Source organism: Stegodyphus dumicola, chromosome 11 (assembly GCF_044657685.1).
Source record: "Stegodyphus dumicola isolate Sdum_Otavi_A_Nest chromosome 11, ASM4465768v1".
Classification (NCBI taxonomy): Eukaryota; Metazoa; Arthropoda; class Arachnida; order Araneae; family Eresidae; genus Stegodyphus; species Stegodyphus dumicola.
Genome location: NC_140778.1, coordinates 126800479 through 126818531, shown reverse-complemented (window position 1 = coordinate 126818531; position 18053 = coordinate 126800479). Strand labels below are relative to the sequence as shown.

The 18053-nt window shown below is 31.7% G+C and overlaps 1 protein-coding gene across 2 annotated transcripts in view; it reads left to right on the top strand.

The window, feature by feature from the left end:
- LOC118197257 (nose resistant to fluoxetine protein 6-like) overlaps window positions 1-18053 on the top strand; it is a 125336-nt gene that overhangs the window by 32378 nt on the left and 74905 nt on the right. For both annotated transcript variants that reach the window (XM_085827201.1, XM_085827200.1), the window contains exon 5: window positions 3927-4014. In XM_085827201.1, the coding sequence (XP_085683327.1) occupies window positions 3927-4014 (88 nt within the window). The remainder of the gene's footprint in view (window positions 1-3926; window positions 4015-18053) is intronic.

Below are 18053 nucleotides of genomic sequence, written 5' to 3'. Positions count from 1 at the left end.
AATATTTGGTAGTAGCAACTTGAAAAGTGATTCGTCGCAAAATGGCGATAATATTTGGTAGTAGCAACTTGAAAAGTGATTCGACGCAAAATGGCGATAATATTTGGTAGTAGCAACTTGAAAAGTGATCCGACGCAAAATGGCGATAATATTTGGTAGTAGCAACTTGAAAAGTGATTCGACGCAAGATGGCGATAATATTTGGTAGTAGCAACTTGAAAAGTGATTCGACGCAAAATGGCGCTAATATTTGGTAGTAGCAACTTGAAAAGTGATTCGACGCAAAATGGCGATAATATTTGGTAGTAGCAACTTGAAAAGTGATTCGACGCAAGATGGCGATAATATTTGGTAGTAGCAACTTGAAAAGTGATTCGACGCAAGATGACGATAATATTTGGTGGTAACCAGCTTGAAAAGTGAAACGGACATTCAGAGTGATTCGACACAAAATCGCAAATCGAAAACAATAGTCCCAAAGCCACTTTGGACTAATAAAAATAAAATACAATAAAAAATTACAAAATACAAAAAAAAAAAAAAAAAAATATTAAAACCTGCAAAAACAAAAACAAAAAAATCCAAACTTATGTTTTCAACAATTTTTCCTATACCTATTCTTTAGTGAGCCATATGGTTCCCTCCAGCTTTTCAACTATTTTTTATGTAATTTTTCCTACTGCTTCTCTCTATCTAGTATATTCTGATGTGGGGGGTAAATGGTTTTGAACCATAGTTACTCCGTAAAACATAATTCTTGGGTCTTTAGTTGATTTTTGTTGTTGCTGTATTTAATCTTTCATATTCCACCACACACTGGTATTGAAAAAAATATTACCATTGTCATGTTCTATTGGCCCTTCATTGCTGTGACTATCAATTCTGTTACAACACGTATACTTTTAATCGGAGTTAGTTTGTCCTTTTTATTATGTTTGTAATTAATATATAATTATACTACTAATTGCTATATTCAAATGTCTAACGTTACGCTTCAAATAACATTTAAAAATGAATCAAATTTATTTTGAATTTCTGAAGAAATATCTTTCTCTAAACGACAAGTAATTTAGACAGAAAGGGAAAAAATTGCTTACATAAAGACTTGCTATCGTGAATTCATCATACCTGTCCGCATTTTCTTTTTCTTTTAATAATTCTTGTTCTTCATTGTAACTCTTTCAGGAAATAATCGGTTTTACATAATAAGTTACTTCCTTGTATGCATAATAAATATGTTCTTCTTCTGCCTCACTTCTTGATATTTTTCTCAAATAAATTCCAGTGTATTTCTTTAAACAAATTAAACCTATGTTGTGTCATATCAAACAAAATGATAAATATTTTCACCACTTGAGACAGTTAATGCATTGACTACTTGTAGTTTCCTATTTGTAATGTTCAATTGTTTTTTAAAATACACTTGCTCCATAAAATTCTCCGTTTTATTCCCTAAAAAAGTTAAATAAAAATAGTTTATGAAGAAACTGCTGTGATAATTAGAAGAAAATTACTGGAATCAAATTTCTTCAGATGTAAAGAATAAAAGATAAATTATAGTAGTTTGATATTCTAAAATAAGTCGTTCTATATTACTCAATTTTCAGTGTTTTCCTTATTATTTAATCAAAACATCATAGATTAATATATTAGAATTACTTTGCATATTTCAACATTATTTAAATTCATAAATAATAGTACTTTGTGTACCACAATTTAAACTTTTACATGAAATTTAATACATAAATAAAATTTTAAAAGTGTTTTAAATTTATTTAAAATTTTAATAAATAAATTAATTAAAAAACTAAATTTATTTAAGTATTAAAATAAACTTTTACGTGAAATTTAATAAATAATACGATAAATCTTTACTTTTTTCAATAGTACCGTAAAAATTATAGTACTACACAATAATAAATGAAATTATTTAAAAAATTCTATAAAAATTCTTAAAATTTTTGTGTAGTGTATTTGCGTAATTTTCGTCTCAAAACTTGAATATTTCGTCAATTTTAATGATAATAACATTTTAAATGCCTAACACTAAATTATGTAGATATTTTTGTAAATTTTTATCTGACAACTGTTTTGCACAGAAAGATGTTTAATAATCATGTAAAATTTAAAATATCTTTTTTTTTTTAACAATACCTCGAAGGAAAGCCCTACAATAGATCGATGGTTATGATCGCTGTATACTGGTAGTTTGACTCGGTTTCGAAATGCAGGCGAACGAACTGGTTGCATGGTTGGGTTACGAGGTTTTTCCCATGTGTAACATGAATACTAGCTAGTTACTCTTAAGAAAGCTCTCTACGAAAGTATCTATCTCCTTAAGTAGATTCCCTCATCTGCTTTGCCATGATCAAATAACAGACCTTCTTATTCACCTAACCTTGAAGAACATTTCTTTGAAATATTTTCTGTCTTGGCAAAATAGAAGATATTTTCATGTGAGCGACATATTTATCTCAAGCCTCGTGCGCAAAAGATCTACTGAAATAAATATGCATCTAAATTTTTTAATTTTTCCTTTTCTTTGCTAAGTCTTTTCTTTCTACACCCTTGTAGAAAGTAAAGGAAGTATTGTAATCGCGAAAAATTTCGGATAACACATTTCAACGAAAATATCCATGTTTGCTGTCAAATTCATTTGAACGGTGTTTTAGCGTGACATCTATATGTGCGGACAGAATAAAACACTCTCTTTTCCAAAACGGATTCTCGTTTAGTGGATTTAAAATGGATTCCTAAAAGGGGTTTTTTTTTTTTTTTTTTTTTTTTTTTTTTTTTTTTTTTTTCATGACGTCCATACATGCATTTATATGTTATCAAAATTACGTATACATCAAAATCATACATTTACTGTAATATTATAAAATTTTAAATAAACATGGTCCCACTGAGCGAGCAATAAAGCTGAAAATCTGCATACCGGCACAGCTGCTCAGCCAGTGGTCTCCTGTCTCCTATACATACGTTTATATGTATCTCGCATGACGCAAATACGAGTAGGCTTGGACATGGGACTACGAACATGGGAACCTGGAAACCGTGAAATTTGAATTTCGAAATTGTTTTATCATCTATTTCATGTTTCGTGAAACTTTAACGAATTTTTCATTAACAAACTCAACGATTTCAAAGCGAGCAGTGGCAACACTATGCCGGAATAAAACGTTTTTATACCGAACTCGCGAGATGGTCTGTCGGACCTTTTAAAGATATGCTGTTTTTAAACATTTTGGGACTTTGCTGTTGAATCGAATTTTACGTGGCGTAAGCGAAGAACGTGGTATTTAATAGATACAGTAAACGTGCAAAACGTCAATAATAAAAAGGCCACAAAAATAAACTTTTTTAAAGTCATCTTAGCAAGGAAACTTAACATCGGTATGATGAACTGAGAGAAGACTTCAAAAAGGAAAGTATATGTCGACACTGAAATTCTCAACGTATACTACTATGCTGCTTTTAAAATTTTAGTAATTTTCCTGTTGTGTTGCATATGGCATAAGTGTATAAAAAATGGTACTTAGTAATAAAGGTAAAAAGACAAAAAAAAATGGCTTAGCAGGAGCGAGAGTAATAGCAGAGTGGCAGGCTGCGACCTCATCGAGAGCGTAAAAACCTTAACAAAGCCTTTTGGTCGACCGTTAAAATCTGAAAACTTTCAGAATTTTTCTCTTTTCTTTTTTTCTTTAATATATTTTTTAGGTACAGGTGTCCTTATGCAGATATATGTTGTTTAAAATTGTTTAAGCAAATATTAATCCATAAACAAAGAAAGTTTAAACCCTTTTAGTTGCTCTCATAGTTTTGGAAAATATAATAAAGAAAAGTATTCTTTCAATAAAATTAAGAGGATAAGCAACTTTTAAACAAAATCGAGTCTAACACTTACTGTTTTTACTTAATTTCAGTTGTGAAGCCTTCTAACTATGGTATCCGAGTGTCAAGGTGTCATGTCTCTGAACCAATCACTGTGGACACCATTCACGTCGTAGTGTTGTAAGTACTATTTTTGTCATTAAGTATCCCATACTTCTTTCAAGGAATTAGAAATATAAAAAAACTGAGCAAAATGTTACTCAAATTTCAACGTTTCTAGTCCTTTATATGTTGGCTTAGATTTTTCAAGTCTTTCGTTGGATTTAGCTTTACTGAAGAACTTCTTCTATCTATTTTTATTAAAATTTGTAATACTGTGAAATAGTGCTGATTAAAAAAAAAGGGCTCTAAACGTATTATCCATTGACTATCAAGCCGAACTGAAGGCAAAATAAATTAACTTCTTTAGTTGAAAAAGAAATAATAAATTCGAATATAAAGTTGCTTGAGAAATGTGTTTGTTAGCAACTTCCCATACTTCGTTAAACAGCACCGTAAAATACCAATTTTCTTTTTCTCAAATGAAACATTAGAACAATATTATATTCGTACTTAGAACAAATGAAATTATAAATATCCTAACGTTATGTTTACTAATTATTGTATAATTTATTTTGGTTTTTATTGCTATCTGGCCCCTTTGAATTTCCCAGATTAATTTCTGACATACTTTTGTGACAGTTTATTTCCATCATGTATAACTTGAGATAACTATAATGGCTAATTATTATAAACTTGATTACGTACTTATATATGTTATTTCGCGATATGCTATTTGAGTCATGGTAGATTTTACATCTCAGCCTCCCAGCCGGTGTAGTGGTTAGTGATCCTGCTTGCCGATGGGAATCCCGGAGAAGGCATGGTTGGAACTTTTTTTTTTTTTTTTAACACTGCTAAGGAGGACTAATGACCGGAAACTAGCCCTTGCAGTATGATGTCCGCCCTGCAGAAGCCATAACGGCATTTATTAAGTAAATTTTAAAAAAAAGAAAAGGATTACAGAGTCACATGTAGATAGGGAATACAAAGGACTAACTTGAATACATATTACATTCTTGATTGCATAGATTAAAAAAAAATACTTAGAAGTACAAAGTTGCATTGATACAAAATTGGTAAGGGTAAAACAAAAACAGTAAAATTCAAGACTAACAATGGAATTTCAAGCCTGCAGTTGTACATCACACTGACTTACTATTATACAATTATACACTTCTAAAATTCCGCACATTACTAAAAAAACATATTATGCAATGCATTATTAGAATACTGAAAAACATACTGACATTGTAAAGCTGATACTACAAATAAAACACACCATATACACTGCTGGTATCATAAAAGTAGGCAATTCTGTAAATGAAGTTGTACTGTAACGCTAAATCAAAAAAACACCAAACAATAACCTTTGAAAACAGTGGCAGTGATAATTAGGAAGATAATATATTGTAGCAGAGTTAGAATACTGAATCAATTCAAAACATTAAATCCAGCAAAACATTTCAATACATATTTACAAATTTCTACAACCAAGAAAGTCTGGTTCAATACTACTATTATACATCACACTTACTTATCATTATACAACACTAAACTATTATACTCCAAATTAGTAGAAAATAAATTATACAACATACTTAATGGAATACTGTACATACACCGAAATGAAATGGCGAATACTACAAAATAACAATCAATATACAATGTGCTTATCAGAAAGTTGGTTCTGCGGCTACGAATATTTGTTAGAGAGCATGGTTGTAACAGTACTTCCTCTTCACAGGAAGCAACTGTGGCCATTTTTTAGGTGCTTTTAGAATGAAATGGCCACCACTTCCGACCCTTGCAGTGGCGCAAGGCTAATGGTTATTAAATAATGCGCCCGGACATTAAAAAACATTTTAAAAATATGATTGCGTATGGTTGGTAGGTTAATGATTATGGCAAATCACTCTAGGATAATCTGTAAAAAAAAGCGATGCTTTGGTCGAGGACTTTCTAAATAGATGGAGCAACCTGTAAGAAAAGCCACGAAAGCCCTCTAGAGCCATACCATTCGTTGGAAAGCTAAACTCGGAAGAGATTACCAGCTTTTAATTGTCATATCCTCTCAGCCGCTGATAGGTTGATAGTAATTTATTGTGTGTATCTTGGATTAGGGTGTCATGATCAAATAATTTATATACAATAATAGGAGACCCGGTGGCGCAGTGGCTAGCATCACAGGCCAGTCCGGGTTCGATCCCCAGGCTGGGCAAGGCTGGCTCAGATTTTCATCCCTGGAGTGGGTCGTTAAAATCAGTATCAAGTTCGCTTGGAACAAGCTGACCCCTTGTCCAGGCTAAGATGCACAAACACTCTGAAGAGAGCAGATATCAGAGCACTGCCGGCCATGGCTCTTTAAAGACTGTTTGTACTGCCGAGTTTAGTTTATATACAATAATCATCATTACACACTTATGAGTAAAACTTATCAATGTTTTCTGAACAAAGATCATGCTATCCCATTTTCTTGTCCTACTACAGTTGTGGCATCATTAAGCCTTTTAACTGGATTTGGATGCCTCAACGCTAATATGTTTTGTATTAAATTCAGAAACCCTCTATTGGAATAATCCATGAACATTGAACATTTAAAAGTGTGCTCTTTGAGTTAACTCTATACCCCAGAAACATTAGAAGGCAAGGTGTCTAATGGCTTAAGTGCCCAAAGCCAGACATATATAAATAAATAATTATCAAGTTTTCAGATCGAAGTCAAAAGCAAAATGCTGAATATGTAGCTGTTAGTTTGTAGACTACGTTTTGTGTTGGTAAAAAGGATTTAAAACGTAATGTTCAAGTTTTAATTTTCTTTCTTTATTTTTAGAATTATTCCTTAAATTCCTATGCTCAATAGGCCTAATTTTTCCAATTCCATTTAATCCTGTTTCCTTTTATGTAGAAAAATTACGCAGTAGTATTTATTTTGTAGGAGAGTATTTATGTGCTGTTTGATTTGTATGTTATGGCACGGCAGGTGCTACGGATTTCTCATCCTGGTGAAGATCCTAAATTCTGCTATTCTCTGCTTTCCAAAATATTAGAATTTTTGCCTCCTTCAAATAACACTCTAACTTTTCCTGCTATGCAACCCTTTCGTCTCTAACGTTTCCTGCTATGCAACTCTTTCGCCTTTAACTTTTCCTGCTAGGTACTTCTTTAAATTTTAAAAGTTTTGCCTCCTCCAAATTTCATAAATGTTACTGTCTCTAACTTTTCTTGCTAGTATGTGGGCACCTTGATGCCGAAGCATTCTCATAAAGGCCTCTTCTATTCGAATAGCGGCCGATTTGGGTAAAGGTAACTTTCCGATGGGGAACAGCTATAAAGTTGTCCCAATTGAAGCGTAATTAGCGAAAAAATGAGGTTTTTAAAATATCATTCAGCGTTATAAGTTTCCTCGTGTATCGAAATAGTTCTGTTGTTGTAAGCGTCAAGGTCAATTTCCGTTGTAGTAAAAAATGTTCATATTCATTCATTGCCAAGGAATCTATTAGTTCCAGTAAAGAACATACGATAATCCAGACCAGTGAGTATGTAGGGTGAATATGATTGTCAAATCTGTAGCGATTAAGGAAAACACACAACGAAAATTTGTAATTAAAATGTATTCTGTTTAATTTAAACATTTATTCTTATTGTACTATATGTTATCTTTCCTCATTATGTTGCAACAATGTCCAAGTCATTGTTCACTAAGGTTTATAATCTATGTTTGCTTCAGAGAAAATTTCGAAACTCGATTAAAGGTAATTACGTTCTTAGAATTTTACAAAGTTATAACAACACACATTTGAAATCATTAGTTGTTTACTTTCCTTGTAGTAAGAAAAATGAAAATGAAAAGGGTATAAGCTCGTAGCTAAGTGAGATGCATATAATTGCGTCATCGAATATATAATATACGGAGTTAGAAAGGTCTTTTATTAAATAAATGGTTGATAGTAATACTTAAAAAATTCATTATTATAATTTAAATGAGATTTATTTAATTTACTTAACAGTTATATTATGTTTAAGCATAATATAACTTTATGCTTATATATTATGTTTAAGCATAATATAGCTTTGTGCTTATATATTATGTTTAAGCATAATATAGCTTTGTGCTTATATAATATGTTTAAGCATAATATAACTTTATGCTTATATATTATGTTTAAGCATAATATAACTTTGTGCTTATATATTATGTTTAAGCATAATATAGCTTTGTGCTTATATATTATGTTTAAGCATAATATAGCTTTGTGCTTATATAATATGTTTAAGCATAATATAACTTTATGCTTATATATGTTTAAGCATAATATAGCTTTGTGCTTATATATTATGTTTAAGCATAATATAGCTTTGTGCTTATATAATATGTTTAAGCATAATAGTATAACTTTATGCTTATATATTATGTTTAAGCATAATATAACTTTCTGCTTATATATTATGTTTAAGCATAATATAGCTTTGTGCTTATATAATATGTTTAAGCATAATATAACTTTATGCTTATATATTATGTTTAAGCATAATATAGCTTTGTGCTTATATAATATGTTTAAGCATAATATAACTTTGTGCTTATATATTATGTTTAAGCATAATATAGCTTTCATATCGCTCTTGCTCTCAACTCACGCTTTCTTGACAGAATGCAATTCGACTAGCGCCCGTGTTTACAAATGAGGTAGAAAGATGTTAGTATTTAAGGGAAGATTTAGGAAGGGGAAATCAGAGCGTGTTTTCCCTGACTGAAGGCCACGTTTCTGTCTTTGATTTTTTAGCTAGTAGATTTCTGTGGTGTTGAGCTGTTCTTACCATTAGGCTTGTTTACGCCGATTTTTCGAGTCAGAGCCAGCTTGCGCGATAGTAACCTGTGAAGCCAATAGGTTAAACTTAACTTCATTTAATTTTACGTTATTCAGTACCATTTGAGGTGAGCTTAAAGTGCTGGCTTTTGTAAGTACGCGTTGGTCCCGCCGTCTGTGAAACCCGCTTAAGTTAATACAGGATTCTTTACATCCGTCTCCGGAATTTGTCGTACTTTAAGACTTAGTGATTATTCACTAAACAGTCTTCTAACGCTGAGCTGAGTTTATGGTAACCAACCATACGAGACGTTATAAATTAAATATAATGAAAATAATATGACATAGTTATATTATCAAAAATAGGTATTGTAACCCCACGTCTCAATGAGCGCCACCTAGCGGCCGCCGGAATAAACACCAGCCAAAAAAGATAATAGCGTTCAGTCCATGTGCGGGAGTCATGAACTAAGCATGCTGTTTTCACGATAGTTACTTTTTAACTTAAATGTGTAATTATAACGCCCTTAATTGTCGTGTTTTGTTAATTAAAACTACTTAAAAAGGCCAAGTGATTCTTTTATTTATGGTAGTTTTGGTTATAGCATTAAAAATTGTAAAATATTCATTTATTTTATCTAATGAGTTATTTTACATTCAGTATCATTACTGTCATCATCGCTTTCCGTTTTCCAGCCAGAATGCTAATTTTTAGTCCTTGCTCATTCAACTTAAGTTTAAAGAGACAGTTTAATCAGAGGATGTTCAGCCTGTTGGAGGCCACGTTACTAGCTGAAATTCTCTGATAGCAGTCTGTCTTCGGTGGTGCTTTCTTTTTGTCAATAGTTTTATCTTGTTAATTGGTTTTGGCATTACTTGGTTCTTGTCAATAGGCAATTGTCACGCCCGTATAAGTTTGAGACAACTTCCGCTTTAATTAGATCTGCGTAGACTTTGGCTATCTTACGAATTAGTGTAGTTTAATTTGATTTAATTATTTTTTAGTTATGCCATAAACGTTGGCTGGTTTTGTAAGCGCAAGAAATGTCTTCTGTTAAATTATTCAATTCTTAATAAAAGGGTTTTTTACACCCTTTTTAGGTTCTCTATATTCTTACCGGACTTAGCGATAAGTCGCTTAGATCCACATAGAGTCTCAACTTAGTGTATGCTTCCTAAGAAGGTGAGACCCTACAAAGTATAAAAAGAAATTAAGTTAAAAATCTTATCCGAAAGACCATCAGTAGTTTTCATAACTTGAAGTTTGCTTATCTGTGAGGTTTATAAATGATGTATCCTAATAAGAAGTCAAACGACATATTCATATACATTTCTGATGTCTACAGTATATAAAACTTAATAAACGTGCCAATCATATTATCACTATTCTTAAACGTAACTTAAGATCATTGGTATTTCGGAAGATGTCAAGATTTACTAGACTGCTGCAGTTTTAAAGGGTATTTTTTATAGAGAATAAGTTCAAAAGTATTCGCCTAACAAATTCGAGATATATTTCAAGACATCATTTGCAAAGTTCTCGCACATGTATTCGGTCCTCAAATACAAGGAAAAGTAGCTTTAAAATCATGCTTCTGGTTTAGAGCTAATCATATGCTAGAGCTAATCATAGAAAAAGCAGCAGCTGATAATTAAAAGCAATGCTTTCATTACTGAGGAGTCAGAGCGTAACATAGCGTTCCTTTTTGCGGTACAGAAATAAAATAAGATAACCGAATTTAAAATGATAACATTTAATTCGGAATGTAAAACAAGACCTTCCTGTTGGTATGGTGATAAGAGAGTCGACTCCCATAGTCGTTTGGAATCCCAGAGAAAGATGAATGTTTGTGTCTCTGTGGCATGGAGGAAATTAAAATACTGCCGACGAATTCATGCCTCAGGGTGTCCTACTTAAAAACGGAAGGGAAATGGTCAAAAGTATATATCGTCTCCATAAGGTCACATATAACCTATAAGGTCCGTCACCTATAAGCTGCAACACCATATCTTTTAATCACGATAAAATCCATGGATATGATCTTCCTGGGGTTCAGATCAAGAGGATTAATAAGGATTAGTAAGGATCAAAGGGATTAGTAAGTAACAACAACTGTAAGCAAAATATGTGATTCCAATAGCCAAGGAACAAGACCTCTTCATCTATCCCGGTTATTTGGTTTTGGTTGATTATGGCAAGCCATAGGAAGATTTTGTTTAAATGGAGGAATATCTTCGCGAAGAACGTTTGCCAATAACGACTAATCTAGTCAATCAACCGAGATATCTCGCCAAAGTTTGGCTGCGTGTTCTTATACCTCGCGACGTGATCTTATATTATCACCGTGTTGCATTTTGACGCACGCAGTGTTGTTCTTACGTTATTCATTTTTAGTGAGGTTTTTCGAATTCGCATTGTTTATTTAAAAATATATTCATTGCTTTGTTTTGCGAATATAATGTTAACAATCTTTAATTTATCAAGTGATAAGGTGGGTGCCATATTATTTCTTCAAGATAGAGGTCTTTTACCTGACAAACGAGTATGTGATAACGGCCACGACATGAAACTTTATATTAACGACGAAATTATTTGGAGGTGCAACGTTAAAAATTACAAAAAGGTTAACGCGTACGTGCTGGAAATTGGTTCAGGGGTTCCAGAATATCGATTATCATTAGCTACTAGATTTGTGCAATCTTGGCAGAGAAGTTGTCGTCCATGAACTGGTGTAAGAAACAGCTTAATGTGTGAAATTGCTACAGTTAGCTGGAGTGCTTATATGCGATAAAATAATAAGAAGAAGACTGATAAGAATTTAAAAAATATTCTTAGAAGGCCATACGAGTATGTGAGTATTAATGTTATTGTTATATATTATGTTGTTTACTTTCGTGCTTCACGAGCTTGGCGAAATTATATCTGAGATCTTAGAACAAATCTAAAATCTCCAAATACGGTGGGGGTGCTATAACAAAGAAGCAAAGGACATTAAAAAAAAAAACTATCTCGCGTTCGGGTTACACATAAGGCATATCACGAAAGATTTCATGCCGCGATACCATTCACTACGATTCGAGCCCGTTCGTTCGAATTTCCAATTCAAACAATAGTACCCTCTCGGACAATATACATCTTCGATAATAAAACATTCAGTTCGGAAAAAAAAAAGTAATACAACTGCAATGCTATCAATAACTGAATGTTTAGATAGTTGAAGATTAGTTCGACTTGAGTAAACATCTTCGGAAGGGGTTTGGTTTCGTAATTTTCCCCATGTGTAACGTCAATACTAATCAGTTTTCTTTAAAAACTCATCCACGAAGGCATCGCTCCCATTAAACACTATTTTTTGAATCCAAATAACCCTAATTCTAATCGGCATAAAGAAGCTCGACAAGTCCACTTATAATGCATTAGTCATTTTAATACTGGTGCCGTTAATGCCGGTGATATATCCTAAAGTTCTTAAAGTTCTATTCTTCTTCTAAAGTTGCTAGTAGCAAATTTAATTTCTCTTAGCGCACAAATACAAACGTTTTATTCTAAATGGTGAACATTAGAGGAACCAAAGAAATAAACGGGGTTTCAATGAAGAAATGTTAATTTATTTAACAGTAAGGAATTTTTACGTTATTCAGTTGTTTAATTTTTTAATATTCGTTACAAAATCAATACTTGTTTCCAGTTCTTCTCAAAGAAGCCCAATTCAACAGCAAAGAAACTATAGTAGGGACAGGAGAATTTTTTTGTAATGTCTTTAATGCACTGGTATCAATTACGCAGGCAGTTTCTGCTTAATGTTTTCAAAAGATCCAGGAGCTTTCGAGCTGCTAGTTTAAGTTTTTCTACACTTTCTTCGTTTCTCAAAACAAATAAACCGCACTTCCTCTGAAAATATTCATTGCACGCGAAACAAGTTGCCAGCTTCTTTGCTCATCAAAGCAGCCGTGGTAGTTACTTTCTGGTGCATGGAATTTAGGCAGCCAGCCATGCGGAGATAATTGATGGTTACTGCAATCTTGTTGAACAAATTGTTGCGTGCGCAAAGAAGATCAAGTTTCAATGAAAGCAGTTCGTTTAATTCCAACGACATGATTCACACAATTTAATAATCTACTCATTTCACGCGAAACCAGAGCGCTTAAATGATTAAAACTACTCTTCCAAGTCACTCTGGAATTTTCCTAAGCTTCGTTCAAAAGTACGCATACTATTATAGTGCGGTTATTCAGTTTATTCAGTTTGGTTTTCGAAACCGAAAATTGAAAATTAATAAAACTGACCTTCAAGTACTTTTTAACCCAAAGGGCGTTAGCCCAGAAGGGCTATTAATTTCGTTTAGAGCCTTGCATCATGTTTAAAGAAATTAAATAATGAAGAAACTGCATAAATGTATGTATGTTTCTCGCATAATGTTCTCGCAAATGTGCATAATGTTTCTCGCATTGTGATAAAACAACGATACCAAGAGTTATTAAATTTTGAATAACGTACGTCTCCACCCGAATACGAGCATGTGGAAGCCCAGATTTGGAATTTGTTTTATTATCGATTCCATATTTTGTAAACCTTTAACGAATTTTTGATTAACAAACTTAACGAATTCAAAGCGAGCAATGGTAACACTGTACGGAAAAAAATATTATCTCCAGCGAGCGAGACTGTGTATCGAAAATTCTAAGGATATGCTTTTTTTTTTTTTTAATTTTTTTTGGTGATGTTGTTGCTGAATTGAATTTTATGGTTTAAGTGCGTGATAATTAATAAATAAAGGTATTACACGAGAGCTTAAATTGCGCCGGAGTTGACCTTAGCCCGATTTCGGTAATTCTCAGTTTATGAGATAAATCATAATTCTAGCTGGAGTCCTAAATAAGAACTATCCAGCACTTCTTTTACGTAATTACGGAACAAGAATTTCAGTAGAAATTTGATCTCAAAGATTTTATTTTTAGCAACAATAAAATTATGTTAAAAATCGCTTATTAAATTTAATTTACCTTTATACATTTTAATTTGAATTATTTGATTATTTTAATCAACATAAAACAGTAATCAATCATTAATTAATTGATTAATGATTATACAATAATTAATAAATATTAACTGTTAATATTAATTAAATAATAATTTATTAATTTGATAATGATTAACTATTTAATTTTTAAATTATAATTGATTTTAATAGTAATTTTCATTTATTTATTTACTCTTGTTCCTCTTTTTTGAAGGTCTTCCATAGTCTTCCATCCTTCTAATTTTAGAAATTAAGCCCTGTAATACACGAAACGTTAAAAAAAAGCCCCTTTGAGAGTAATATAAAATCTAAAAATTTTCAGATTTTTTAAATTTAGCTTATCTTTATATAAATGCATTTATTTCCCTCTAGAATTTTAATAAATTGATAATAACCAGTTAATATAATTTCAATCTTTACTATAGCTTCTGCTTTCTGTACTCAGCACCAGAATGGTAGTTATTTAAACTCAGATTTTTAGGTTTTTTTTTAGGTTTGAGATTGACAGCGTTTCTGTTTTTTGCAAGACACTTGGTTATTTCCTGCCAGATCTAGGAGCTATAACCATTTGAGCCTTACCAAATTAAGTATAACCCTGTAAGTATAACCACTTACAGGGTTATACTTAATTTGGTAACGCTATTTTAATTCGATAACATAAACAGACGAGAAGAGAGTTGAGTTGTCGCTGTGTCTCAGGTAAAAGACAAAATCTTAAGAAGTTTATAACAGCCTTTTTATCTGAACAGAATTTGATACATAACGGCACGCTTTGGTATTACATTCTACCCCCGGAAGGTCGACTGGGTGCAACCCCTGCCGTTCTGGTTAAGATCTATACTTAGATGGACTCGGCTCCTGGGGTACATAATCAGTCTTCTCAGTGACATTAATCATTCTGCTTTATACAACTTTCAAAAACATCAGAATACTCTATCCATTATAACAAATAACTTCAACAGTTATTTCCCTCAACTACCGCACTTACGCGCATTATAGTCGCCCTCGCGGAATAGTCGCAACCCCGTTTTAAAGTAAGAAAAAAAGGTCAAAAGTGTATAATACTGTGTAGTAGATTTCTCCGCACAATAGTTCCACCTAGGACTTTCACATTGAAAAACTGGCAGAAAAAGTGAGACTATTACGCGAGTAAATATGGTAATAGTCCCACCTAGACTTTCACATTGAAAAACTGGCAGAAAAAGTGAGACTATTACGCGAGTAAATATGGTAATAGTCCTAGACTTTCACATTAAAAAATTGGCAGAAAAAGTGAGACTATTACGCGAGTAAATATGGTAATAGTCCCACCTAGACTTTCACATTGAAAAATTGGCAGAAAAAGTGAGACTATTACGCGAGTAAATATGGTAATAGTCCCACCTAGACTTTCACATTGAAAAATTGGCAGAAAAAGTGAGACTATTACGCGAGTAAATATGGTAATAGTCCCACCTAGACTTTCACATTGAAAAATTGGCAGAAAAAGTGAGACTATTACGCGAGTAAATATGGTAATAGTCCCACCTAGACTTTCACATTGAAAAACTGGCAGAAAAAGTGAGACTATTACGCGAGTAAATATGGTAATTTATTTTTGTAATGTTAAACATTAGAATCTATGATATACTTTATTTATTTATTTGGCATGTATCAAAATTAACTAAATTCCACAATCATTTATAAAAAAGACTATAATATTCGAACCAAAATCTAAATTGAAACTAGAACTGAATTTTACTATATCAATCAACTAAGACCCTCTATAATTAAAGATCATCTTAAAAACGCCGAACTTTATTTACGGAATTACTGAAAGAACTTAATATTGAATTTTACCGAACTTTGGATTTATTACTTTACAGAAATTTAGAACTCTAGATCAGCGATTCTCAACCGGTGGTACGCAAGAGAAAAATAGGTGGTACGCAAAACTAAAACTACTAAATTCAACTTTAACCACTAAATTTAAAAATCACGTCAACAATTGACGGACATTTCCTATGATCCAACTCTAACTGAAGATTTCAAAAATAGCACACTTGCTAACTTTTGGCTGAACTGAGAAACAAGAATTTAAAGGCATTTCAAATAAAGCTATTAAATTTTTATTGCCTTTTTAATAAATTTGCGCAACCTATTTGTGTGAACAAGGATTTTCTTCCATGTTATATTTGAAAAATAAATACAGAACACAAATAAACTAAAAAAAAAAAATCTGAAAGGTTTCAGATTTTAAATTACGTCTAAAAGGGTGTTTTTTTTAACATTTTCTGTTTTACCTTTATTTATTAAATATCATGTTCTTTGCACTTAAACCATAAAATTCAGTTCAATAGTAATGTCGCAAAATAATTTTAAAATGAGCATATCTTTAGAATTTCCAATACACAGTTCCGCGTGCTGGAGATAACAAGGTTCCTTCCCCACGTAGAGTGTTGCCATTGCTCGCTTTGAAATCCTTCAGTTTGTTAATCAAAAATTCTTTAAAGTTTTACAAAATATGAAATCGATAATAAAACAAATTCCAAATTTTAAATTTGGTCTTCCACACTCTCATACTCCTAGGAGGATTACGTCATTCAAAATTCGATAGCTTTATGTACCGTTGTTTTATCACACTGCGAGAAATATACACACATTTATGTATATTTTTCATTATTTAATTTCTTCAAATATAATGCAGGACTTTAACATTTGGTGGCAACAGTTTGAAAAGTGAAACAGGCATTTATAGTGATCCAACGCAAAATCGCAAAATGAAAACAATAGTCCTTCAGGGACAAAACCCCTTTGGACTGTAAATTAAAAATTTAACTAAAAATTAAAAGTGGACCCTAATTTACGGTTAAAACTAAGTGAAATAACACCAGACAGATATAAAGAAATGGATCTCTCTTAAACAGGCCAAAATTTTACACTAAATTTTAGAATTAAATTATTACAACTTAAATTTTGATAGTACAAATGCTAATCAATTTTTAATCTAATATTTTTATGTGTTCGAATTTAATATAAATAGCCAATAGGTTGTGTAAATGGGAAAATTTTTTTTTTAATATTTGTATCGAGAAATTGAAAAATAATGATTGCAAAACATACTAGTGGTACTAAAGTTTTTTTCAGTTTTTGGTTAGATCTTAAGCATTAGTCAAAAGATTGAGAACTGCTGCTCTAGATTACTCTAGAATGTAATCTATTGAACTTAACTGAACTTTGAACTATTGAATTTTTAATTATTGAATTTTTAATTATTGAAATTTTATTGGACTCTTGAACTATTAAACTTCATACTATGTATATCTATTGTATGTATCAAAATGATCTCAATGTAACATGTAAATGCAAAGAACATTGACTACTCTAAAATATTCAGCCCTATTTTAATCAGAAACTTGAATCTCAGTTAATTTACCATTTCCATTTTAAATTTACTTTAACTTAAAAGTTTAATCAGGTTTAAAATGGTTTTTTATTATTTTTAAAGCATTCTATTTGAGTTCTAGCTTCTGCTCTAGATTTGCATTAAGTCTAAGTGTTAAATAAATTTAAATGTCACTTAACTAATATTCGCTTTTGATTAATTATTGCTTTTAGCTAATTTAATATTTAAAGACCATGCAGTAGTTAAATGTATTTTACGAAAAATGTTAAAAATATTATTAATAAGTTTATTAAAGTGTAATTTAACTGCATCTTTGACATGAATATGTAAAAGAAGAATCCTCTACGCACACGTAGGTAAATCTAATAGGAGAAAATCTGTTTTTGCCGCGACGGATGATTCTGGAGTTCTTTTCACCCGTGACTGGGCGACAATCATCAAACAAAATATTATTTTTTAAACATTTTTATTCCCAGTAATACAACTTAATAACTATATCCATGCTTATATTTCTAACAAGGCTCTTCTTAAGATTGTCTTTAAAAAAAAAAAATGAAATTTTTCAGATTTTGTATTACTTTGCACTTAAACCTAAACCTTTGCACTTAAACCACTTAAACCTAAACCTTTGCTCTTAAATCTAAACCATTGCACTAAAACCTTTGCACTTAAACCACTTAAACCTAAAACTAATTCAACAGCAATATCGCAAAATAATTTTAAAAGAGCATAGCCTTAGAATCTCCGATATACAGTCTGGCGCGCTGGAGATAATTTTTTTTTTTTTTCCCGTACAGGGTTGACATTGCTCTCTTTGAAATCGTTGGGTTTGCTAACCAAAAACCTAAACCTTTGCAATTAAACCTAAAACTCAATTCAATAGCAATAACTCAAAATAATTTA